The following is a 27084-nucleotide window of genomic DNA, read 5'->3' on the forward strand; positions in this document are numbered from 1 at the left end:
TCTTAGTCCACTGTTTTATAATTATAAAAAAGTTTCAATTCTTACACCATATCAATAATAGTGTGAAATGTTTCATGCCTCCTTAATGTACTAAATAATTCAAGCCATCCATAAATTGAAACATAGACTTTAAATAAAATTGTGGCATTTCTGGGCAAGAGAAACAGAATTGAAAACATGCATATATATTTTTTGTAAATGTAATAGTTTGCCAAAATCTGTAGGGGGTGAGGAGGAAGGTTAGATATCTTGGAAATGGAAGTGTCGGTGACCTTCCAAAACCCTCTACGGGTGAGTAGGACGATTCAGCTCTTACATAGGGCCAAACATTGTGCAGTCAGCATTATCTGCAACATTAAATATGAAGTTATAGTGTTCTTAATTACAATGGTAATCAGTCTGTGTGCATGGAAATATGAATGCAAGTAGAATTTTAAATTACTGGAATATGTTGGTAATACCACTAAATACCAAAATATTATGTTTCCTTCACTGCCCTGAGTTCCCTTTTTCCCCCCCTACATCATAGATTAATTCCACATTTTTGTTAGTATTGGACCTGACGTTCAACTCCCTTGTCAAATGTAGTTTAGGAGCAATGAATAATGACGATGAAAGAAAATAAGGCATGCTTATTGAAGAACTAATAGATGACAGGGTGGATTTATATTTTGTCATTTGCATTTGTCCCTGATATACAAATATAGTTAAATATATTCATGTAGATTTGATGGAAGTAGAAAAAATTGAAAATGAATGCCAACTTTTGAAAATAAATCTATTTCTAGTAATTAATTTTAGAGAGTAGATTTGTTTCAGGTTTGTGGAGGAGTAAATTGGCAGCACTCTAGCATAAAATCTTTGCTGTAGCCCAAGGGCCAAATATAAAACTTGAATATTAATACGCCCTCCTTATAGGTCAGCAGTCACCCAGTCAGCTCGATTTACACAAGAAAATGCAGCAGGCTTTAATTTATTTCAGCAGTTATAAGCATTGGTCAATTATATAAAATGTATGAGAGATGACATGAGTTCAAAGCACATTTTTTTCATAGTATGTATACATTATACAACCTTGAGTTTCTTCTTCTTACAGACAGCCAAAAACAAAGAAACCCAGAAGAACTCATTTTAAAAAAAGACCCATCAAATACCTAATGGGCTGAGGAAAAAAATGCAAGCAAAAGGCATTTTGAACCGAAGTCCACAAAGGGAGTTTGTCCATGGACCCTTGATTCAGCACAGAGCGGAGCAGAGAGCTGACCTGGCCTGTCCCTCACCTCTGGCCCCGACACCCTGACATTTCCAATTTGGCCTGGTGCCACAATTGTCATCCAAACATTGGGTTCAGTCACCTCAATACACTCTGTATGAACACCCCCCCCCCCCCCCCATCTCAATTCGGCCTGTACCCAACCTTTCCAATTCATCCTGGCACCTAAATCATTGCCCAACTATCAGGTTCATTCACGTCAATATGCTCTGCGGCCTGGACCTCACTGCTTTGACTTGGCTTATACCTGACTTCTGATTTATGCCTGGCACTTGAATCGATCGAACCTCAGGTCTTCCTCACTCTCAGCAACAGGTGCACTGCCTTGATGTTTTACCACATTGAGTCACCTCCAAGTCCAAAGGGAAGTTGCAGACTATTACTTGTGATTGTTTACCAGAAAAACTGTGATTAGCAAAGTATTGAGTTCTTTTTCTTGTTTCATTGGCCACCAGCCAAAAGTTGCTGAGATAGAGTGAGGGGTTTAGATAGGGTGGAGTTTGTTAGGTGTGTTCAGGAAGGTTTCCTGACACAATATGTAGATCAGCTACAAGAGGAGAGGCTGTACTTGATCTGGTATTGGGAAATGAACCTGGTCAGGTGTCAGGTCTCTCAGTGGGAGAGCATTTTGGAGATAGTGATCACAATTCTATCTCCTTTACCATAGCATTGGAGAGGGATAGGAACAGACAAAGTTAGAAAAATGTTTAATTGGAGTAAGGGGAAATATGAGGCTATCAGGCAGGAACTTGGAGGCATAAATTGGAAACAGATGTTCTCAGGGAAACATACAGAAGAAGTGTGGCAAACGTTCAGGGGATATTTGTGTGGGGTTCTGCGTAGATACCTTCCAATCAGACAGGGAAAGGATGGCAGGGTACAGGAACCATGGTGTACAAGGCTGTTGTAAATTTGGTCAAGAAGAAAAGAAGAGCTTACGAGAGGTTCAAAAAGCTAGGTAATGATAGAGATCTAGAAGATTATAAGGCTAGCAGGAAGGAGCTTAAGAATGAAATTAGGAGAGCCAGAAGGGGCCATGAGAGGGCCTTGGCGGACAGGATTAAGGAAAACCCCAAGGCATTCTACGGGCATGAAGAGCAAGAGGATAAGAGGTGAGAGAATAGGACCAATCAAGTGTGACAATGGAAAAGTGTGTATGGAACTGGAGGAGTTGGCAGAAGTACTTAGTGAATACTTTGCTTCAGTATTCACTACGCAGAAGGATCTTGGCGATTGTAGACTGCAGACTGAAAAGCTTGAGCATGTAGATATTGAAGAAGAGGATGTGCTGAAGCTTTTGGAAAGCATCAAGTTGGATAAGTCACTGGGACTGGGCAGGCTACTGTTGAAGCGAGTGAGAAGATTGCTGAGCCTCTGGCGATGATCTTTGCATCATCAATGAGGACGGGAGAGGCTCTGGAGGATTGGATAGTTGCGGATGTTGTTCCTTTATTCAACAAAGGGAGAAGAGATAGCCCAGGAAATTATAGACCAGTGAGTCTTACTTCAGTGGTTGGTAAGTTGATAGAGAAGATCCTGAGAGGCAGGATTTATGAACATTTGGAGAGGTATAATATGATTAGGAATAGTCAGCATGGCTTTGTCAAAGGCAGGTCATGCCTTACGAGCCTGATTGAATTTTTTGAGGATGTGACTAAACACATTGATGAGGGTAGAGCCATAGATGTAGTGTATATGGGTTTTAGCAAGGCATTTGATAAGGTACCCCATGCAAGGCTTATTGAGAAAGTAGGGATCCAATGGGACCTTGCTTTGTGAATCCAGAACTGTCTTGCTCACAGAAGGCAAAGAGTGGTTGTAGACGGGTCATATTCTGCATGGAGGTTGGTAACCAGTGGAGTGCCTCAGAGATCTGTTCTGGGATAGCATGCAAAACTGGGCTAAGAAGTGGCAGATGGAGTTCAACCCAGATAAGTGTGAGGTGGTTCATTTTGATACATCAAATATGATGGCAGAATATAGTATTAATGGCAAGTCTCTTGGCAGTGTGGAGGGTCGGAGGGATCTTGGGGTCCAAGTCCATAGGGCACTCAAAGCTGCTACGCAGGATGCCTCTATGGTTAAGAAGACCTACAGAGCGTTGACCTTCATCAATCGTGGGATTGAGTTTAAGAGCCGAGAGGTAATGTTGCATCTATATAGGACCCTGGTCAGACCCCACTTGGAGTACTGTGCTCAATTCTGGTCACCTCACTCCAGGAAGGATATGGAAACCATAGAAAGGGTGAAAAGGAGATTTACAAGGATGTTGCCTGGATTGGGGAGCATGCCTTATGAGAATAGGTTGAGTAAACTTGGCCTTTTCTCCTTGGAGTGACGGAGGATGAGAGGTGACCAGAATGATGAGGAGTTTTCTCTGATTTAGGAATCAAAAAGAGTGATAAACCATTAATGTAAGTAAGAACACAAAGCAGAAATGTACTTACATACTATTTTGCTGTAGTCTGAAATATTTTGCCCCAGCAACTAAACTGCCTATTTAAAGGCAACCTTTTCAAAGGAACTAAGGATTCAAAATGCCTCATTATCTACTGTCTTGGAAATGGAGTTTTGTCATAGCATACATTACAATGGCCAATGAGTTCAATTTGTAGGCAAATCTTGTGAATAAAAGCATTTTTGTTATTTTCATTTCATGATTCATAATTTGCTTTTTCTTTCCATTTTTATTATCTGTGTCATGTCTTCTGGTTTGTTCTAATTTAGACTGTGAAGGCAGACAGAAATCAAGATCATTTGCAACTACACCCCAATGTTTTGACCGTTTGTGATTACTAGAATCTCCTTGTACTGTACCTTGGATGTATTGCAATAATTAATATGTGGAGGATTAAGTCACTCTGAAAATAAACAGTTCTAAAATTAAAGCAACCTATAAATGTAACTCTTGTCCAAAACACACAAATGTGATTTAAAAAATATGTGGTCCCTACTTGCACCAGCATTTATTATTTTTGACCCTGTTTATCAAAATAATTCTGCTTATTCTTCACATGCTATTATTTTGCTAATCTTGCCAAATATCTGTTGATACAAGTGGGCTATTACTAAGTTAGACCTTTGTCCTACTGCTTAATGTGATCAGTTAAGCAGGGAACATAATGGTTGTCATTTCTAGGAGCTCTTGTAATTTTTACTTTGAATTATTTCGCAGGCAGCTGGAGCGGACCCAGCCAATCATGGGAATTATCATAGACCACTTTGTAGATCGTCCCAATAGTGGATCATCACCACTTCACCCATGTAACTACAGGTGGGACAGTAACAATAGTCATTAAGTATAAAGTGCACATTGATAACTGTACTGTAGAATTAAGGTTTAGGTGGTTTATTGAAATTGCCAGTCAAGTCCATTCTGAAAGAAAACATTGTAGCTTAGTTTTACGTCAAAGTCTTTTGGAGAGGTTGTCACTGATGGTCTTGGAGAGCCTCCTGATTTGCATGGTGAGATGCTATGATGTGTTATTTTGTTTCGCACTGGTGCTATATTTGATACCAGTTCAGGGTGGCATGGTAATGTAGTGATTAGCACAACGCTTTACAGTATGACAAACCTGGGTTCAATTCCCGCCATTGCCCGTAAGGAGTTTGTATTTTCTTCCTGTGACTGTGGGTTTCCAACAGGTGCTCCAATTTCCTGTACTGTTTGATAGGTTAATTGGTCATTACAAATTGTACCATGATTAGGCTGATATTAATTTGGGGGGGGGGGGGAGATTGTTGGTCTGCATGGCTCGAAAGGACCTATTCTGCACAGTATCCCAATAAAATTATGGAAAATTATTTATTTATCATTTCCTAATTTACAATGTGAAGATTCTTGAAAAGCAGAATGAAGACAATTCATCATCGTTTTCTTATCAAATTCATTTAATCTTTCAAGCTCTTGTTTCACAGGTTTCTTAGTTTTAGCATTAAGTATGTACATACTTCCACGACCACCATTTAACATAAAAATTCCACTTTCTAAAGCATGCAGCATAAATGCAATCAAAAACAGAAAGCAAGCGATGGCTAAGACTATTAAACAAAGCCAGCTATGGTATGACCAGTGGCTTTCATGTAAAATTGTCCAATCCTGTGATTTAAGGAGACGTCATTCTTCTTGGCAGTCAACTCTGTGCTTGCACACATATGCTCTCTCCTTTCTCTCCATAGTCCATAGGGATTTCAGTATTCCACAGGAACATCATGTAACAGCTTTATAAAACAATGGTTAGACCTTACGTGGGTTACTGTGCACAGTTTTAATTGCCACACTATATGAATGATGTGATTGAACTGGAAAAGGTGCAATAAGATTCACCTGAATGGTATCTGGTTTTGAGTGTTTCAATTATGAGTAGATACTGCATAGGTTGGGTTTGTTTTCCCTGGAGAGAAGGCTGAGGAGTGACCTGTTAAAGGTTTATAAAATAATGATGGAGATAGGGTAGATAGTAAAAATCTTAGTCCCTTGGTGGGGACTAACTTAAGCTGAGATGTAAGCGGAGGGAGAATTGGAAATGCTTTCAAGTAAACTGTACATTTCACTTAAGATATTCCTTACATGTCCTCTTAGCAGAGATGAACACCACTATTCTGTCAAGTGTATCTAAAACCCTTCTCTTTGTATGTTTCAGTCCTATATCCAACAAAATCTTTGTGCTTGTCACAACGCAGCTTTCTGGACTCAACACTGAGTTTGACAGTCAGGATAATTATGTGAGCTTTCCAGATTGCTGAGCCTCTGGCGATTGATCTTTGCATCATCAATGGGGACGGGAGAGGTTCTGGAGGTTTGGAGATTTGCAGATGTTGTTCTTTTATTCAAGAAAGGGGGTAGAGATAGCCCAGGGAATTATAGACCAGTGCGTCTTACTTTAGTGGTTGGTAAGTTGATGGAAAAGATCCTGAGAAGCAGGATTTATGAACATTTGGAAAGGCATAATATGATTAGGGAAAGTCAACGTGGCTTTGTCAAAGGTAGGTTGTGCCTTAGGAGCCCGATTGAATTTTTTGAGGATGTGACTAAAGCATTGAAGGTAGAGCTGTAGGTGTAGTGTATGTGGATTTCAGCAAGGCATTTAATAAGGTACCCCATGCAAGGCTAATTGAGAAGGTAAGGAGGCATGGGATCCAATGGGACCTTGCTTTGTGAATCCAGAGCTGGCTTGCTTACAGAAGGCAAAGAGTGGTTGTAGACAGGTCATATTCTGCATGGAGGTCAGTGACCAGTGGTGTGCCTCAGGGATCTGTTCTGGGACCCCTTCTCTTCATGATTTTTATAAATGACCTGGATGAGGATGTGTAGGGATGGGTTAGTAAATCTGCTATGACACAAAGGTTGGGGGTGTTGTGGATAGTGTGGAGGGCTGTCAGAGGTTAGAGTGGGGCATCGATAGGATGCAAAACTGGGCTGAGAAGTGACAAATGGAGTTCAATCCAGATAAGTATAGGGTGGTTCATTTTGGTAGGTCAAATATAATTGCAGAATATAGTATTAATGGTAAGACTCTTGGCAGTACAGAGTATCATAGGGATCTTGGTGTCCGAGTCCATCAGACACTCAAAGCTGCTGTGCACGTTGTCTCTGTGGTTAACAAGGCATACAGTGCACTGGCTTTCATCAACCATGGGATTGAGTTTAAGAGCTGAGAGGGAATATTGCAGCTATATAGGACCCTGGTCAGACCCCATTTGAAGTGCTGTGCTCAGGTTTGGTCACACCACAATAGGAAGGATGTGGAAACCATAGGAAGGGTGCAGTGGAGATTTACAAAGATGTCACCTGGATTGGGGAGCATGCCTTATGAGAATAAGTTGAGTGAATTCAGCCTTTTCTCCTTGGAGCGACGGAGAATGAGAGGTGACCTGATAGAGGTTTATAAGATGATGAGAGGCATTGATCATATGGATAGTCAGATGCTTTTTCCCAGGGCTGAAATGGCTAACACGAGAGGGCACAGTTTTAAGGTGCTTGGAAGTAGGTACAGAGGAGATGTCAGGCGTAAGTTATTTTTATGCAGAAAGTGGTGAGTGCGTGGAATGGGCTGCTGGCAACGGTGATGGAGGTGGATACAATAGGGTCTTTTTAGACACTTCTGGATAGGTACATGGAGCTTAGAAAAATATAGAGCTATGGGTAAGCCTAGTAATTTCTAAAGTAAGTACATGTTCTGCACCGCATTGTGGGCTGTAGGGCCTGTACTGTGCTGTAGGTTTTTTTTTTCATTTCTATGTTTGTAATTTACTCTTATGTTCTTGGCCATAATTTCAGAAAAAAAATTCTCCATTTGCAGCTTCTTCATGCCTACCTTTTGTTCCCTTTTAACTTCAGTGTTAGCAAATGTTAATTTGAATTCTCTTCCAATATGTGTGGCCTGACCTCCTGAATATTTACAGCACCTCCTGTTTTTTTTTATTTTAGAGTACCAGCTTGCCTTATTGCCTCTTTTAATGTTCATTTTTTGGCCTTATTTAACCCCAAGTCCCATTCTCTATGTCTTAATACACTGAGTTCATACTAAAGTTCAAAATATATTTAATGTCAAAGTACAGATGCACTGAGATTCCTTTTCTTGTGGTCATTCACAGTAAGTGCAAAGAAACACGATAGAATCAATGAAAGGCTGCAGACAACAAGAGGAGAAACAACTGCAAATACAAAAATAAAATAGTAATAATGATAAATAAACAATAAATATCGAGAACTTGATATGAAGAGTCCTTGAAAGTGTGTCCATAGGTTGTGTTCAGTTCAGTGTTGGTGTGATTCAGATTTCAATCTGAAACCTTAACTCTTTCTCCCGTCTACAGATGGTGACTTTTCAACTGAACATTTTATGTTTATATTTCAGATTTCCAGCATTTTTATTCTTGTCCACAGTCCTCATCAAGGACATTTTATTCCCTTAAGATTTTCAGTTGCAAACTACTTGTGTTTCAAGCTGAATCTTTACATCCATATATTGGCCAGCATCCATGTGCTCTGTCCCTATAGTTCTCTAAACCATACTTGTTTATCATTCCTTTTCATCCTGTGCATTGGTTTCCAATCCCACACGTTGAAAATCCTACTCTTGGCCTTTTTTACATGGAGGATCACCAGTTAACAACTTAAGTGTACATTTCTCACTTACACATTTCCCACTGTCTTTGTGGATTCAGTTCATTTGGTCCAATGAGCTCCATCCTCTTGTTTTTGAAGTTATCAAATTCCATTTGCACTATTTTAACATGTATTTGTTTGACTTGACAAAACCTTTTGTCCATTTACACTGTTTTAATGTAACTGCATGTTTTTTCCACTTGAAAGATGCACCATAACTACAAGTCATCAGTGTTTTTGGCTGAGTTCAATACTGGTACTACTTTGTAGTAGTTAACTTTAATAATCCTTCAGGATTCCTACTTGGTCCTACAATTGCCAATGCTGCATTGATTAAACAAGAGGTAATACATTCCTTTCCCTGTATGTCTGAAACTTGAAATTTTCAGTGAACATAGGAGCACCACATACACAGTTTCCAAGCCCACCACCATCTCCACCCACCTCCATTCTCCCAATATCTAGGTGAGTTTCAGGGTTACATACAGACGACCCTCCTTATCTGCGGGGGGGATTGGTTCCGAGACCCCCCCCACGGATACCAAAAAAGCACGGATGCTCAAGTCCCTTTATTTTACTTGCTCAGTGCGGTGGACATTAGGACCTGGCGGTGCAGCTCTGAATCCGTGGTGTTTCTGTTCACGAAAATAATCACGATCACGGTTGAAAATAAGGTGGAAGTAATAAAGCAATCGGAAAGAGGTGAAATGCCATCAGTCATTAGAAAAATGTTAGGCTACAGTCGGTCAACGATCGGAACAATTTTAATGGAGCATGTGAAAGGCCCTGCCCCGATGAAACCTACAATTATTACTAAGCAACGCAGTGGTTCAATTATTGAAATACATATGTTTCTTAAGTGTTCTATATTCGTAGAAAGGTAAAATATGTACTATATACTAAGAGAAACATTAGACTAACTGACACTAAATAATACCGGATGTACCTGTTCCGACTTCAAATCCGACTTAAAGACGGACTCAGGAACGGAACTCATTTATAACCCAGGGACTGCCTGTACTTTTAATACATTTCTAGATTACTTATAATACCTAATACAATGTAAATGCTATGTAAATAGTTGCTCAAACAATGAGTGCTGGAGAGAGAATTTCCGGGTTTTCCCGATCCGCGGTTGGTTGAATCCGCATATGCGGAATCCGTGGATAAGGAGGGCCGACTGAAATTGATTTTGATCGATCAGAATACAAAATCCTGAGTATGAGCTATATTCTACTCATTGTCAGTCTTCTCTGGAGACATTCTTGATTAAATTTGCTGACAGAAAGATTGCAGATGAGACCAAAATACTCCTTCCAATTGATTGTTCTAGAATGTAGGATCCTTGGGATAAAAGACTGCTGTGATCTAACCCAAATGACATTCATATACACAAAAGTGTATCACGAGAAGTTATTAACTTCTCAACATGGGAAACCTTGCTACCCTCTTCACATTACTGGCTGAGGCTAAGTGGAAAAAGTCTCTGACAAGGTTGGCACACTATTTCAGATTTTGCTGCTCCCGTTACAGGTTATTTTAGGTCTGCTTTAAATGTTTCCATCCAGATCAGTAAAATGTAATGCCAATATTCCATGCTGTATTAGGTCTACTTCACTGGGTTAAGACGTTTAAGATTTTTGCATAGGTATGATGCTACATTAGAGTCCTAGAGTTGTACAGCATAGAAACCAGTCTTTCAACATGCCATCTTTTGACCAACCACCATGTCTACCTATACTAATCCTGCTTGCCTGCATTACTTCCACATTACTCAATGCATCGCTCATTCAAATACTTCACCAAATGTCCCTTAACTGTTCTTGTTCCTGCTTCCAGGAGATGTGTACCACAATTTCCCTAGGATCATTCAGAGTGCAAAGTCTGTTGCAGTATCTCAGATATCATAACCTTCACAGCAGACTTGTGACTTATATTGAAGTCTTCAGGAAATTGCTCTATCAGAGGCATATTAGCTCTTGAGTAAACTTACTGAGAGGGCTTCAATACCTCATGTTTGAGGATGGACAGGAATAACTGTTGAAATCATACTGTTAACTATTCTTCACACACTGTGAATGCCATATCTGAATTTTTTTTCTTCCTTTTCCCACTTCCCTTCTACCAGTCTTCCCCATTAAAGGTATGGGACTGAAAGATAGGAGTTCAATGGATAGCAGTCCCCCTGTTCCCCATTGATTTTTCAACTATCTAGTCAACAACCATTTATTACTTTACATGTAAGCAGAATTTCCATTTGTAACACTCCTTTGGTTTCAGCTCATGAACCAATTCATTTTGAAGAGACCCATGTAGTTCAACCACTGTATTGTCAGTGACCAATGGATAATTATTTACAAATTATAAATCAGTTTTACTACCTAGTTCTTGTTGCTCTGAGATGTAACAAAATAGCTTGCAAAAATATTGAAGCATCAGCTACAAAGAATAGAGCAGGCATGACAGCTATAAATACTGAAACTGGCAGATTGTTTTATAGCTACCTCGCAGTACAGGAACAGACCAGATGTTCTTTCTCCTGTTCTAAAATTCAGCAATCTTTTTGCTAGTTTGTTTTACATGGGTAATAGAAAGAAATAACATTGTCGCCACACAGCTCCTCTGACTTGGATGTCTTGGGCATTGTCTGATGGAGTTCCAGCAATCTTCCCATGATTGCTTGGGGCTTCCTGATGGATTCTAGTTTCTTACAAAATCCCAAATGAAAGTTGTCAGATTAGATGCTCACTGTAAATTGCTGCTAGTGTAGTTGGGTAGCAGGAGAAACAGAGGGGAATTGATGGACAGGTGAGAGAGAACCAGTTGCAAGGAAATAAGTGGAGAAGTGAGACTGATGAGAATGCTTTGAGAACTGGTGTAGATCTGATGGGTCAAATGGCATCCTTCTATGTTGCAAGAAAACGTGAGTAATGTGGTAGTCACATGAGCAACAGTGACTCCCATATTACTTTGTCAACCAGAAATTATCCCCCATTGTATCTTTGAATTTGTGTTGTTATAATTTTTAAATTCTGATTTTAGCATGTGAATATTTAATGTGAACAGCATTCTTTAATGTCGCCTCTTCTTAAGGTTCTGGGACACTGTTTAGCAAGATTACATTCCAAGTAAATATGATTAATGAAACATGAGGAAACCTGCAGATGCTGGAAATTCAAGCAACACACACAAAATGCTGGTGGAACACAGCAGGCCAGGCAGCATCTATAAGGAGAAGCACTGTCGACGTTTCGGGCCGAGACCCTTCGTCAGGACTAACTGAAAGGAACGATAGTAAGAGAATTGAAAAATTTGACTTTCAAATCTCTTACTGTCGTTCCTTTCAGTTAGTCCTGACGAAAGGTCTCGGCCCGAAACGTCGACAGTGCTTCTCCTTATAGATGCTGCCTGGCCTGCTGTGTTCCACCAGTATTTTGTGTGTGTTGCTTGACTAACGAAAGTTTGGGTTTGACACCTAAACAGTGTCTTTACTTCAAATGCACAGTGCAGTGGGAAACCAAGCACTGAGCAAACTCATTAAACACATGAGCAAATCTGCAGATGCTAGAAATCCAAGGCAACACACACACACACACACACACAATGCTGGAAGAACTCCAGCACAGTGTGTGTTGCTTTGGAGCCTGGCCTGCTGAGTTCCTCCAACATTTTGTGCGTGTTGCTCATATTAAACAACTCAGGGTACAATGTCGTCAAAGCAAAAAGCATTGTTTTATGAAATACGAAATTGTAATCTGTCCACCAGAACTTGCATTTTCAGGCTATGTGCTTCAGTTACATTCATATGCAATTCTGAAGTCATTAGTTGCATTAGTCCCATCCTGAAAACTTGAAGCTTGTGTTATATTGCACACCAAAGCACTGAAATAATAATCAGTTTTTTAAAATCCTCTCATTGTGATGGTATGATATTGCCGTGATATGTTGGGGTAAATAAGAATGGGTTTTATCTTCACACTGTATGGTTTCAATAATAAAATTGAACAAAATGCATGAAGTAGATCAAAATATTTTTTGATGGCCCTTGCAGGACAGCTAATGAAGAGGATACAGGGACATTTCCATCTGTAGAAGATTCTCAGGAAGTGTGCACGACGTCTTTCTCCACTTCCCCTCCCTCACAGGTAAGAAATATGAACCATCCTTAACATGTTTTATGGATTTTCTTGGTAGTATACATCAATTGAACACATAACCTTCCTATGTGATGGTTCATGAACAGTGGTTAGTACTCTATAATTTATTGATTAAATATTTAATTACGGCAGCTGAAAATGCAGTTAATAGAGAAGTTACAAAAAAGGAAGGCATTTATGTTGATCTGGCTATCTATGTTATCAGATTTCTACAATTATAGGAATATGTCTGAATCTAAAATCAACACAAACTTCATTTCCAGTACTGATCAGGAATATGCACTGAACCCTCCAGAACTATTCACTGATAATTTTTAAACTACTTCACAGTTTCTGTAATTGGACAAAAAATGCATTAACATACATATTCAAGGAGCTGTGTGATCAGTGTTCAGTTTCCTAGAGATTGTAAGTTCATTGCAAGTTTTGTGCAAGAGAGACTTCACCATTGACCCTAGATGGGAAAGCTAATATACTATCTTCAACTTGTATTCATTCTGTTCGTGGACATAATGTCCATTCAGTTTATCTGTAGATAACATCCTTCCACTTCTGGTGTGAACAAATTCAGCCAGATACTGTGAAACATTTCTCTCCAAATTAAGGAATTTGTACATGTGGCAATTGAGCAGCTACATGTACACTGTGACAATTCTTCAATGTTGCTTTGCACTTTAATCAGTTTGACCTCCCACATTTAACAGTATTTTTTGGGAATATAGATTGGCTATTAAAGTAAAATTCAAAAATGATGAAAATTCTTAATCAATTAAAATTATGATTAACATATCAGCATGAAAGGACTGATTATGATGATCTGTTATTAGTAGGGAACTAGATGAGGAGGCAGAAATAAGCTACTTGCTTGTCAGTGCTGGACATCTGGGCCAGTGAGCCAACATTGTGGGATCGATCCATTCTTAGTGTTGGGAAGGAATCTGCAGCTATCGATGAAGGACAAAGAACAAAGGTTGATAATTGGGATGGATGTTGCAGGACTGTTTTGCATATTGAGCTGATCTCCAATCTAACGGGAGTGAGGCCAAAGTTTGTGAGTGAGAAGGATGGTGAGCTTTTGGGAAGAGGGGATGCTATTGAGTTGAAGCTGGCATGGGAGGGAGACTCCAATTGGAAATGTATGGGTGAGACAGCCCCAAAAGGAAAGTGTCCGGTAGTTAGGTTGAGGTTAAAGATAAAAAGTTTACCAGCTCTCTGCCAAGTAACTTAATCTTAAGCTTAATGCTAAAAGGGGTGGTGCAATCCATCTTGGCTTGCAGAGCATGGAGGAAAAGTGTTGATTAGAAGGTATGCTGCTAATTATTATTCACTGACCTCCACTGCCTGACTAGAATAAAACTCAGAGGCCCTACTTGTTGGTAAATCTTGCTGTATAGTTTCACACATGGAATGTGATCCTTGACACTTGTAAGATCACAGTATAGTGAGTCACCAAGTTGTTAAGGAGAAAACTAAAGGAAAGCAAAGTGAATTTTGTATGTTTAAAATCTGAAAAAATCCATATGGGCATCATTGGAGCTTTGGTAAGCAGTTGGGCAAAGATTTGATCACCGAAATAAATTAAATTAGGTCAAATTGTAGTTCAGTACCAAATTGCATCAGTGTGAGTACATATTAAAATTGTCTTTTTTCAAATATTGTTCACATTGTATATCAAAGTTGATATTTTTGAAATCTGACCTTTTTTTCTCTCTAAGTTCTGTTTTCCTTTTTCTTTCTTCTCTTTTGTGTTTGTCTATGTTTGTGTATAGTGTGTGTTTACTATTAGTAAGACACATTTTCAGACTCCCAGGCCAGTGATAATGGACACACTGAAGGTCCCCTTGCTAGGTTTGACCTTTACGCATCAAGTGAGTTTACATACTGTACAAATCGATAAAGATTTGCAAATTTCAACGCAACCCCTGCCAGTTGAATAGACATCTGTCAGGAGAAGAGAAAATGCTTTAATTTTTTAAAGGTAATAGAATACAAGGATGGAGCAGAGTCAACAGGAGTTTATGAAATGGAAATTATATTTGACAAGTCTGTCAAAAATGAGTTGTAATTAGTATAAATGATAAGAGTGATCCTGTGGGCTGGTGTATTTGGGCTTTGAAAGGTCCTTTAATAGAGTGCCACACAGGAGGTGATTCAATAAAATTAATACAATTTGGATTTTGGTGATAAGACAAGCATAAATTTAAAATAGTTAACAGAGGGGGGGGGGGGAGAAACAGAAATCAATAGATAATTTTGAGAATAGGTGCCTGTAATGGAGTGCCACAGGAATTGTGCTGTGTTCCCAACTGTTAACAATTTTTAGATGATTAGGCAAGGGTTCCAGGTGTAATATAACTAAGTGAGCCAGTGATACAAAACTGGGATTTAAACCAGAGTAATCATCTCTGTTGAACTAACATTCTGAAGGGATTTTTTTTTTACTATTGGTAGTTAAAATAGAGGACAACATCCAGATAATGTTAACTGTTTATGCTATTGTGGTAAGGGAAGGCACTTGCAGGAAAAAAATAAGGTGCACTCAATTATCATTTTGCCATGTTTATTTACCTTTTAACTTTTGCAAATTGAAATTGCAAAGGCATGACTCTGCTCTGTTCTCTCAAGTGAGGAAGGTGAATTTGGGAATATTTTAGGTGATTGCTGGGGAAGGAAATTGGGAGGTGGTGGCTTTTGAATAGCTATAAATATGAATAGAGTTATTTATTTCTAAGTTTCTAGTTTTTGTTTCATTTTTGTGCATGTTCAGTTTTCATCTCTTTTGATTCCTATAGCTTATGATAATAGAATGTGTAAGTATCTTCACTGCATAGATGTCTCAAGTTTTAATTGGAGAAAAAAATCTTATAACATGAACTCTTAACCTTGTTTGCCGCTTTATCTAGCTGTAGACATGTTTCCAAGCCAAACATAATCAGTGACTTTTATCAACCATTGAGCCTGTTATCCTACTTCTCTGGTGCAAGATGAACAAGTCTTGTATAAAGGCAATTGCACTGTGACACCTAACTGCTTATTAATGTAATTCTTTAAAAACAATAAGATAAATGATTTCATAATTTTACATGTGATCCCAATTATTCCTTTTAATGTACCTGAGGTGATATATAAATATACTGCACAAATACATACCTGGAGCCATTTAGTTGCTTAACAAATAAATAAAGACCATTGCATCTCAGACTTTAATCTTGAGTATGCCAGTGAATTCTGAATTTAAACATTAGCAATTCATATCCAAAGTTGAAATTTATGAGTAATGCTTCCTACATTTGTACACTGATTCTATTAAGTAGTGCCAAACCAGTAAATAACTAAATAGTAATTTAAGCTTTCTCATCCTTTTGGCTTCAGCCAACTCCAGGTTTGTACAAATGGAATAAATATCTTGTATTTCTTCTCTCTGGATAAAATGATATTGCCTACTGGGTGCTAATTGTGCACATGGTGATGGAAATGTCTTATTCTTGGCACTGAAATAATTATTAATTGCTATCATACAAACTGCATTCTGCCCCTTCAACTTGAAATAAAAAATATGTGGTCATTTGCAAAATGTTAAACGTGCTCAAATTAAAGTCTTCGAGATTTACTAGGATCTTGGAAATGTTTATCTGTTATACGTGCAGTTGTCTAGTTTCTCTCTACTCTGTATTTTTATATGCACAGTGCAAAGCAAGAGAAAATAAATAAAACCCACTTAATGTTTTAACATCAGAATGACTGGGCATACAATGTATGATGAGCTATGGCAACAGCTGAACATTTTTTACATTATCTGTAGCATTATGAGGCAATTAATATGACAGGAAAAATGTCATCATTTTCAACTTTGGAAGTCTGCACTAACAAGTATTTGTCCTGTGAGAAAAGACACATGCAACGTATATTCAATAAGAATACTTCATGGCTTTGAAGAAAACTTGGAGATGATTGTGTTCTGTACATCAAATGGCATGCGACACAGGAACCTGCAGCTAGTGGTTTCCATGCACCTTGGCTTTTGTCTTTCTTGGCAGTAGATTGTAGATTTGTGAGGTGCTATTGAAGTAGTCTGAGTGATTAACTGCAAAGCATTCTCTAGATGGTACTTACTACAGCCTTTGTGGGTTGGTGATGGAGAGAATGTTTAGGATGGTTGATAGGATGCCAGTCAACTGGGCTTTGCACTGCTTGTGTCAAAGGGTTGGAACCTGAGAGATTGGGCAAATCAGAAACCTCAGTACATGGAGACAAGAGGCAAGCCTAAGGTAATGACTACTTGGCATCTTTCTTCACTTGGGAAATTATACTTATGTAACCTCGCAAAGAAAGACATAATTTAAAGTTTGGGTGGGTTTAAAACACTGATGTGACTATTAATAAACCTGGCTATACTCAATAGATAAATCACCTGATCCAGATGGATGCATTGTAGGTTGCTGAGTGATGTATGGAAGGAAATTGCCCAAGTCCTGGCAATAATCTGCCATACATTGTAGAGTTAGGATGGTATGTAAGGAATGGAATGTTTGATTCCTGTTCAATTAAAGTGTAGAGAGCAAACTCATTAACCACAGACGAATTAAAAAAATACATATCAAAAATATTACAAATATATATCGATTTTGGATCCTGATGTTTTTCATGAGAGATTCTTTGGAAATCAAGAAGGAGGCATAAATTTTAATACTTGCATCATCTGTTAGGCTTTACAAGAACAAAGAAGACTAAGGCAAGCAGGTGAAGCAAGAGGATGAGAGGGAGAAAGAGACCTTAGTGGCAAGGAAAGAACAAAGGGCAAGAAACAAAAGAGATTGAACCAGCATGCTTTAGTCTTTTACCAGTTTGCTAATTTCATTGAATTTCCAGAGATGAGACACATTCCATTGTTTGAATTAACCAATAAGATAGACCCAATTCAAGTGATGTGATACCCATAATTGCAATAAAGTTCTTACAAAAGAAACTGAAACCACTGGAAAACACTGAACAATTACACGTACGTAGGTAATTATATAACAGTACAACAAGCATAAGAAAGTTAAACTAAAGAAAAATAACAGTTATACAGTCTAATCCAACACCCCCCCCCCCCCCCCCTTTGTAAGCAGGCAGATTTACATGTGTTTAAACTGCTCTATCAACGACCACCTTTATACAAGTTTTAAAAAAAGATGTAAATTATGGTAAGGCATATCAAGAGAAACATTTACCCATAATATTGACTAAAGAAATTGCTTATCTTGTAATGCATTATTAATTGAATTCAGTCAAAGAAATCCCATTAATCAGATTGATGTATTTTAGCTGTTTCTTTACAAATATGATCAGTCAAATCCTTATGTCTGTGGTCTCATCAGGTATGTAAATAAAACCACTTCTAAGTGTGTGGTATATATTGAAATACCCAACAGCTAGGGGCATCAGCAAATTCATGTGATAACTCACGATTGAGTTACCTCATTGGCACACCATAGGGAAAATTTTGCAGAAATATTAACAACAACAAATAATATTAGAATAAACTTCCTAATTAACCACAGTGCTTGTTGGCCACATCAGGTGCCACTTTTAACTCATTTGCCGTGGCTAGCGTGTACCCAATTACTTTTACCTTCTACTTTTACCACTGAGTAATTAACAGCACTTGATAAGGTTCTTTATGTGGTTTTTAATCAGGACCCACTCAGCAGGAATCAGTGTGTTCTTCTATTGGATCACTCCAAGTGACAGGAACCTGTTGAGAAATAGACTGTACAGTTTGGGTTAATTTCACACAATAGTTACATAAACTGTCTGCTGTAATGTGTATGTATATCAACCTCCCTGAGATGAAGCACTCTTGGCAATGACATAGGACACCCTGTTACTATCCTGAATGGACTCTGTTTAGTTCTCTTGTGTGGGGTTGCTCTGATATTAAGACCATAGAAAGAGTGGTAGGATATTGTATACATTCCTTGTACTACTTGGCCGTTCATTCATTCGATTTATCCTGATGACTCTGAGTGATGTGGACTATGGAAAGACCATTCAGTGATCATCAGTTAACATAATTCCAGACAGATAATCCTAGTGAAATACGTGCGTAAGGTTGCTGTTTATTGACTACAGCTGAGCGTTCAACACAATCATATCTTCAATTCTAATTTTTAAAAAAACCTCCACAGCCTGGGCCTTTGTACCTCCCCTCTGCTATTGGATGCTTGACTTCCTCACCAGAAATAACATCTCCTCCTCACTGACAATCAACACTGGCATACCTCAAGGATGCGTGCTTAGTCCCCTGCAGTACTCTCTATGCCCATGGCTAGGGACAACTCAAGTATCTATAAATTTGCTGATAATTCAGCTATTGTTGGCAGAATTTCAGATGGTGATGAGGAGACATACAGGAGCAAGATAGATCAACTGGTTGAATGATGTCACGTCAATGACCTTGCATCAGTAAGACCAAGGAATTGATTGTGGAAGGGTAAGTCGAGGGAACACAGGCATGTCCTCATTGAAGGATCAGAAGTGGAAAGGGTGAACAGTTCCAAGTTCCTGAGGAACAACATCTGAGGAGCAATCCTGGGTCCAACATATTGATGCAATTACAAAGAAGGCACGACTGCAGCTATATTTCATTAGGAGTTTGAGGAGAATTGGTATGTCACCAACACGAGCAACTTTCTGCAAATGTACTGTGGAGAGCATTCTAATTGATTGCATCACCATCTGGTATAGATCGGAAAAAGCTGCAGAAAGTTGTAAACCCCACTAGCTCCATCATGAGCACTAGGCTCCCCTGCCCCAGGTCACCTTCATGAGACGATGTCTCAAAAAGATGACATCCATTATTAAGGACCCACATAACCCAGGAAAGGAGGTACAGAACCCTGAAGATGCACTCAATGTTTCAAGAACAGTCTCATCCCCTCTGCCATCAGCTTTCTGAATGGATAATGAGCCCATGAACACTTCCTCAGTATATTTTCTCCTTTTTGCACTACTTTGCATTATTTTGCTATATATACTTATTGTAGTTTGTTTCTATTACTATGTATTACTATGTACTGCTGAAAAACAACAGATTTCACATGTGCCAGTGATATTAAGCTTGATTCAGATTCTGAAATATGTTCCTTGGTCAGAGTCGATGTGACATGGCAATCCTTATCTAGGAGTATAGGCCTTGATCAGAGTTTTTGCTATGTGTATGTGGATGAAAATATTGTGAGTTAAATATTTGATAGACAAAGGGTTAATATTGGCTTTTTGAGTATGGAAACCAGTTTGCAGCTTAGTTTGTTAGAGATATGGCCTTGGCTTTCAGCAGAGATGATTCTTAGAATAAATACTTGCAGTTGCTTATCTTGTAAGAATTAGACTCAAGGATATGAGATAAACTGTTAATGCAAAGTTGTACACAATTTTTGGCTGTTGCTATGGGTATAGTTTATCACAAGAAAATTGCATGTGAACTTTTGTGCTTCACAAGGTTAATCAAACAGCCTTAGCTTTTGCAGTTGATTTGTATATGCATAAAAGGAGCTGTGCTCTCTGTATTATTTGGAGTTTGAAACCCACTGTTAAAGGTCCACTCCCCACAATATCATGAATAAAGCGCTTTTTACTTCAAACTCCATGCCTAATTTACTTGCAATCAACTTTAATTGAATTTCCTTGGCAAATTAATTTCCTAACTGTATGTGGCAGTCACATTCCTTGCTGGAATAGCTTTCATCTTAGGAACTTGTCCACTGTTATCAGTACATTGGAGTATCCTTGACACTTCTGCAAAATAATGTAGTTCACTTGTAAATGTAAAAATGGACCAGGTGGGGCAGGAGCACTTAAGTGCAGTACCTTCTCCACTGCTCTAGAATTTGCCTTCTATGTCATGCATCTTTCAAACATTGGTTGAGCTTGTGCCCTGAACTTTGGATTCCACCACTTCTGGGAGAATCTACTGTGCCAGATAAGGAAACAACATAGCTAGAGGTACTGGTCTATGGATATTGCCATTGTCTCCATGCTCCATCACGGTTTAATCTCCCTCCTCTCTCCATCCTAATCACTTTTCCTGGTTAGAGCATTGAGCTTGCATCTCTCCGATATCTTGTGTGTTCGTCAGTGATACAGAATTGAACTTACGGTAGTTTCCATAACTTTAGTTATCGGATTCGCCTCATATGTTCCCGATACATCTAATTCTTCAATCTTTTTTTACTACTTCTACTACTTGTATTCTTCTTATCCCTTACCATGGCTACCTTTTTGCAATTTCATCCACAAATGCATTTCCATGGTTTTCCATTGTAGTTATTTTGACATGGCTTTCACATTTTAATACAGCCACTTTATAACATTCATGTGTCCCTACAGCTGTAGGAAATTCCCTATGTGTCCTGAAGCTCCCAAAATCATGAACAAGTCCAAAAGCATATCAAAAATCAGTGTAGATATTAGCCAATCATCCTTCTGCCACCTTACAGATTTCAATCAGAGCTTTCAGTTCTGCCTGCTGCAGAATTACCAGGAGCCATGCTTCCTGAGTCCAGCATTTCCATTTCAGAAGCAATGGCCCACCCAGCCTAGTGAATTCAATTGCTGGAGAGCCAACAGAATCGATAGAGGTGGTCCTTTGTCATAATTTGCATCTTCATGGCATGTTATTATTCTTGCACAGTCATGGTCACCATAGTCTTAAGAATTCAGCACATTGATATCCAATCATTAAGTTAACATGTAAGCCATCTGATTTTTGCTCTATCAAGGCAAACAAGGGCTTAGTTGTTTTTTGAATACAATACTTCCATTACATCCAACATTGTTGAAACCATGTCATCAAATTAGAATCTCCCTTTTTTTGCAAAGCAGCAGATGGAGCTTGCTGTTGAGCTTGTTTCTGTTATCCACCTTGTTTCCTATACCAACAACTTCTACTCCAATGTCATTTTTTAACCACAAAACTGACATTTGGTCTTAAGGGAATTACCTAGGCATTGTGGTGCAGACTGAGATTGCTGTGGTACACACAGTGAATTCCAGTCCAGCTTTTCCTGTTGGTTAATGGGTATTGGCTGCTGACTCACCTGCAGCAGCTGTGGCTGTTAACTAGTAAGCAATGACAGTTGACCAATGGTCAGTGGCTATTGATCAACAGATAACTAACCCACCTGCAATGATCTTACTTGGATTTCAACAGCATGTTACACTTGTTTGGTGGTTTGCACTAGCGCACTATGTGGAGCACCAACTTCACTCCAATTAGGTTTTGTCAGCTTCACTATTTTTTTCAACATCTGGTTTCAAGCCATCCATAAAAGTTGTCTTCAAGGAGCCATATGTAGAGTGCTCTGTGTTATCTTCATTTATTCCTGGAACTGCTGGCCACACCATTCTGTAGCGTTCCTCATATTCAGAAACATACTCAGAAACATTTGCTTGCGCAATCAACCACTCCCCTCCAATCACTCTGTATTGGGGTCTATACTTAATAGTACAACCTCTTAATAGCATCCCAACCACCTTTTATATTTTCTTTATCAGCCCCCATGTTGTCATCATTTCTACAACTCAATTGTCTGATTTGCTGAGAAGACAACATAACAATTTGAATGCCATCTTATGGGTGCAGTTTATAGCTCTTAATATGTTGAAGCTCAGCCCAGGTCTTCAAACTTCCTTTTTTAGGATGTGCAACTTCTTTGGACCATTTATCCATCTTTTTCAGTTCAGATGATTGATGGAAAACCATCTGTCTTCTTTCATAGCTTCCATTTTCAGTCTTGCATATCTTCACTTCCTTGGTCTTTATTGGAGCAAACCATGACATAGCTGCCAATCCTATTGTTTCATCACTGTCACTCTCACTTGAGTCGCTAGAGGTTGCTGTAGAGCCCATGTCGTGTCCTTGCCATAATTCCTCAGAGTTCAGATGATGGCATTGTCTCAGAAGACTATCCAATGTAGGGTATGTTTCTCAAGGAGGTGTGTCAGTGGCAGGACTGCCCACTTGAGGCCCCTGTTGTATGTTCTGATACTTCTTCAGTTTGCTTTGAAGCTCTGTACAATGTACTTTAATTTAATTACACTTATCATGCTATTCTTTCACCCATTCATTCATGAAAAAATTTGGTCTTTAAACTTTTTACTGTCACAGTTATACTGTTTTGTAGGTTATCACAGATCCCCCTTTCCTTTCCCAATTGACCACGTGTTTGCTTAAGCTCACAGATTTGACTTTCTAACCCTGCAGACTCCACTTACTTAGCTGTGATAATATAATAACATCCAGCCAGTTTCCCCAAAGACATTCTCTGGATCTTATCACATACCTTCACAATATCATATAAGAACCACTTATCTTTTGATCTGCATTGATGGCATATTTCATCTGGATGTTTTCATTAATCTTATCAAACTGAAATGCTTTATTCAGGTAAGAACTCAAGCCCTCAGTCATCTGTTTACACATAACAGGAAATTCAGCTCCCCTTTTCATAAGTTGCACAACCTTAACTATTGTCTTAATTTAGTGTCACACTTACTTTGTGCGTACTTCTTAATCACTTGGACTATGATCGAAATACCTTGGGATTGCAATCAAAATATCGCAGGATTGTAATCGGAGTATCTCAGGTTTGCAAACAGCAATTTCTTTCGATTGCATTGCAATCTAATTTTCCAAAAGCTCTAGATTACAATCAGGAAGATTCTTATGTACAAATTTAATTAGAGCATGAGGGTAGTTTTAGTGCTCAACTGACTTCTAGCATAGCAATCTTTATTAGAGATTTTCTTCACTATGAAACTTCCATTAGATGATACATTGAAGCAAGATCTAGCAATCACTCAGGTGATAAGAAAATTGAAACAACTCTTACCTCCTTTTTAAATATGGGTGCCAAAAGGTCCACTTCATCTGGAATTCTCCTTAGTCCTCAAATCTTCACAGCCGTCCACTGACTATGCCAAAGTTGTTGGATGCTGATGTTTTTGATCCAAGATGTCTTCATCGCTGTCTTGTTCCACAGAGCTTCCAGCTCCATTTGCAGGCCTCCCAGACTGCACCCACTTAGAATTCCAGTTACCTGCCCACCTTCTCCCTCCAGGTTCTACGCACCATCATCTCTGCTATGTGGAGATACCTGTGTTCCCTCAGTCTCTGCCACAGCTCTAGGTGTGTGTGTGTCTCCCCCCTCTCTCTCTCCCCCCTCTCTCTCTCCCCCCTCTCTCTCTCTCCCCCCTCTCTCTCTCCCCCCTCTCTCTCTCCCCCCTCTCTCTCTCTCCCCCCTCTCTCTCTCCCCCCCTCTCTCTCTCCCCCCTCTCTCTCGCTCCCTCTCTCTCTCTCTCTCTCTCTCTCGCCCCCTCTATCTCCCCCCCGTACTTTGTTGAGGCCAGGTGGCAACGCTCAGACACCTCTTCTTGCTTACCCTTTGTAAAGGACCCCACTCCACACCATCCAGCCACTGACTCTTGCACCATCACTAATTTTATCGAATCTGGAGATCTACCATGCACTGCCACCAAACTCATAGTTCCCTGACCCAGCCTGCTCATTTCTTCATCCTACCCAAGATGCAGAAACTTAACTGTCTGGGTAGGTCCATTGTCTCTGCCTGCTCCTGCCTCATTGACCACTGTGTCTACATACCTCGACTCCACTCTATCCCCTAGGTTCAGTCCCTTCCCACCTACATCTGCGATGCCTCACATGCTCTCTACTCCTCAACAACTGTCAATTTCCTGGCCTTGACTGCCTCATTTTCACCATGGATGCCCATTTCCTATATACTTTCATCCCACTTCAAGAAGGTCTTAACACTCTCCACTTTTTACTCAACACGAGACCCGATCAGTTCCCTTCCACCACTATCCTGCTCCGTCTGATAGAACTTTCATGCTTCTTGCACCCTTGCTGAATTTCATTAATTTTGCCTCCAGCTTCCACCCTGCCCTTATATTCACTTGGTCCTCCTTCTTCAAAGAAAAGAGTTTCCCTTCCTCCACCATTGATGCTGCCCTCGTCTGCATCTCCAACAGTTCCCGGACATATGCACTCACCCCATCTTCCCGTCGTCTTAACAGGGATAGGGTTACTCTTGATCTCGCTTATCACCCCATGAGTTTCCACATCCAACACATCATTCTCCACAACTTTCACCAGCCTCATCAGAATCCTACCACCAAACATATCTTTACTTCCCCTTCCCCCCGCTTCCCCACTCTCTGCTTTCCATATGGATCACTTGCTCCGTGCTTCCCTTGTCCATGTGTCCCTTCCCACTAATCTCCCTCCTGGTGCATGTCCCTGCAAGTGAAACTAATGTCACACCTGCCCATACAGCTTCTCCCTTACCTCCATTCAAGGTCTCAAACGTTCCTTTTAGGTGAGGCAACATGTCACCTGCAAGTTTGTTGGGGTTGTCTATTGTATCTGGTGTTCCCGATGCAGCCTCTTCTACATTAGTGAGACCTGTCTAAGATTGGGGGATTACAGTCCACTCCATCTGCTAAAAGTGGAATTGGCAGAGGCCAACCATTACAATTTCTGTCTCCCCATTCCAGTTCTGATATGCCATTCCAGAGCTGCCTCTTCTGTCACAATGAGGCCATTTTCCTCTAGTATTTTGTGTGTGTTGCTCTGGATTTCCTCCAGCATCAGCAAAATCACTTGTGTAACCAATAAGCTTAGCATTACTTGACAGGGGTGACAGCCACAACTGCAGCCACCAGAAAACATACTGAACAATTACATATAAATAGTTAATTATATAAAAATACAAACCAACATAAGAAAATTAAACTCACAAGAAAAATAATAATTATACAGTCTAATTCAACATAGACAAATCAGCAGTGTCGTGCTTTCTCGTGCCCCACAAACAACCAGGAGACGCAGAAGATTCTTCAAGAAGTGTTAAACTTTAATTTGCAAATCAAAGCTGAGACAGTCATTGAGCTAGTCGCTGATTGCCCACCGATCCTTGTACATAGCATTTTTTATAGCAATCTCCTGGTTTAGTTGCATTAGCATATCCAATCGGTACAGTTGCGTATCACTAGTACATCAGCCACTATTGTTTCTACCCATTAACTTAATCATGTTCTAATCTACATCTCTTAGCTACCTCTCATTAACACACCATTATCTTCTTATTTGGCTACATTCTTAAGTCACTGATGTGTTCAATAGTACAGAGACAATACAGAGATTTCATTCTCCTACTAAATTGGATACATACATAGCAAATAGCAAACACAAAGCTGAGTACATAATTTTGGTTACACAGCAAACAATGCAATTTTTATACTCCAATAGCAGTCACTTCTGTAAACATGTTTTGTGGATCTATCTCATTCCTTAATGTTAACAGGGTATTGAGGCATATGTGGCTAATGTGACATGAATTTCCAAAAGCTGATCAGTTGGATGCCAATAATTGACTTGCCAACAAGATTGAAGACCATGGAATAAAAAGAAATGTAGCAGCATATAGAAAAAATTGGATTAGTTAATAGGATCCTGAATAGTCATGAAAAGCTGTTGTTAAAACTGGAGGGAAATGTACAATGGAGTTCCCCAGTACAAGTATTTTTTTAATATACATTACTGTTTCAGACTCAGTTTGTACATGGACAATTTCCAAATGGAAAAATACCATGTCAGCCAGCTTTGTTCTAATTGTTCTTGGATTTGGAAAAAAATATCTTGTAAACTCTTTCATCTTCAGTATTCTCATGGTATTATAGTTATAAGATCTCTCATTCAAAGCACATTATTCCCTAAAGAGTTCTGTGTACCTTTTTATTTCCCTTTTTACATTGTTTCTCCTAGGCTGTAGACTTTTAGAACATATGCTTGGTAATACTTGTACTACTTTCTATCATACTTTTATGTTTGCTGTTTTTGTTTTTGATGGCCTTTCTGCTCTTCATCTACCCCCTTTATTTTAAGAATAAAGCACACACATATGTGAGTGTCATGGATCCATTGTGCAGAAGGCACTGCTTCAACTTTCAGCATTCTAGATTAGATCATAAAACATTGGAGCAGGATTAGGCTATTTGGTCCATCAAGTCTACTCTGAGCCATTCCATCAAGACTGATTTATTATTTCACTAACTGATCTGCTCCCTTCTTTCTGTAACCTTAGATGCCCCCGCTAATCAAGAACATATCAACCTCTGCTTTAAATATACTCAATGACTTGGCCTCCACAGCCATCTGTGGCAACAGTTTCCACAGATTTATCATCCTCTGGCTAAAGAAATTCTTCTTCATCTTTGTTCTACATGGTCATCCCTCTATTCTGAGACTGTGCCTTCTTTTCTTTTTCAATCTTTTTATTAGCATTAATAATATTATGAACAAAATACAATTGATATATTAATAAAGGGATTACAAACATACAAATTCCCATTACACATGAAAGAATACATAAGCAGTGATTACAGTATAAATGAGTTTTCCCAAAACATGAACCATACAGTATATGTATGAACAAGGTAAATCTAGGTATTTCATAATATATGATATAAAAAAAACAGAA

The 27084-nt window shown here is 39.2% G+C and overlaps 1 protein-coding gene across 8 annotated transcripts in view; it reads left to right on the forward strand.

Moving 5' to 3' along the window:
- atg13 (ATG13 autophagy related 13 homolog (S. cerevisiae)) overlaps positions 1 to 27084 on the forward strand; it is a 120922-nt gene that overhangs the window by 52359 nt on the left and 41479 nt on the right. For 3 of the 8 annotated variants that reach the window (XM_073049193.1, XM_073049192.1, XM_073049196.1), the window contains exons 9-11: positions 4449 to 4547; positions 12436 to 12529; positions 14311 to 14409. In XM_073049193.1, the coding sequence (XP_072905294.1) occupies positions 4449 to 4547; positions 12436 to 12529; positions 14311 to 14409 (292 nt within the window). The remainder of the gene's footprint in view (positions 1 to 4448; positions 4548 to 12435; positions 12530 to 14310; positions 14410 to 27084) is intronic. The other 5 variants (XM_073049194.1, XM_073049198.1, XM_073049197.1 and 2 more) reach the window with 3 other exon arrangements.

The sequence above is a fragment of the Hemitrygon akajei genome, chromosome 6 (genome assembly GCF_048418815.1).
Source record: "Hemitrygon akajei chromosome 6, sHemAka1.3, whole genome shotgun sequence".
NCBI classification, from domain to species: Eukaryota; Metazoa; Chordata; class Chondrichthyes; order Myliobatiformes; family Dasyatidae; genus Hemitrygon; species Hemitrygon akajei.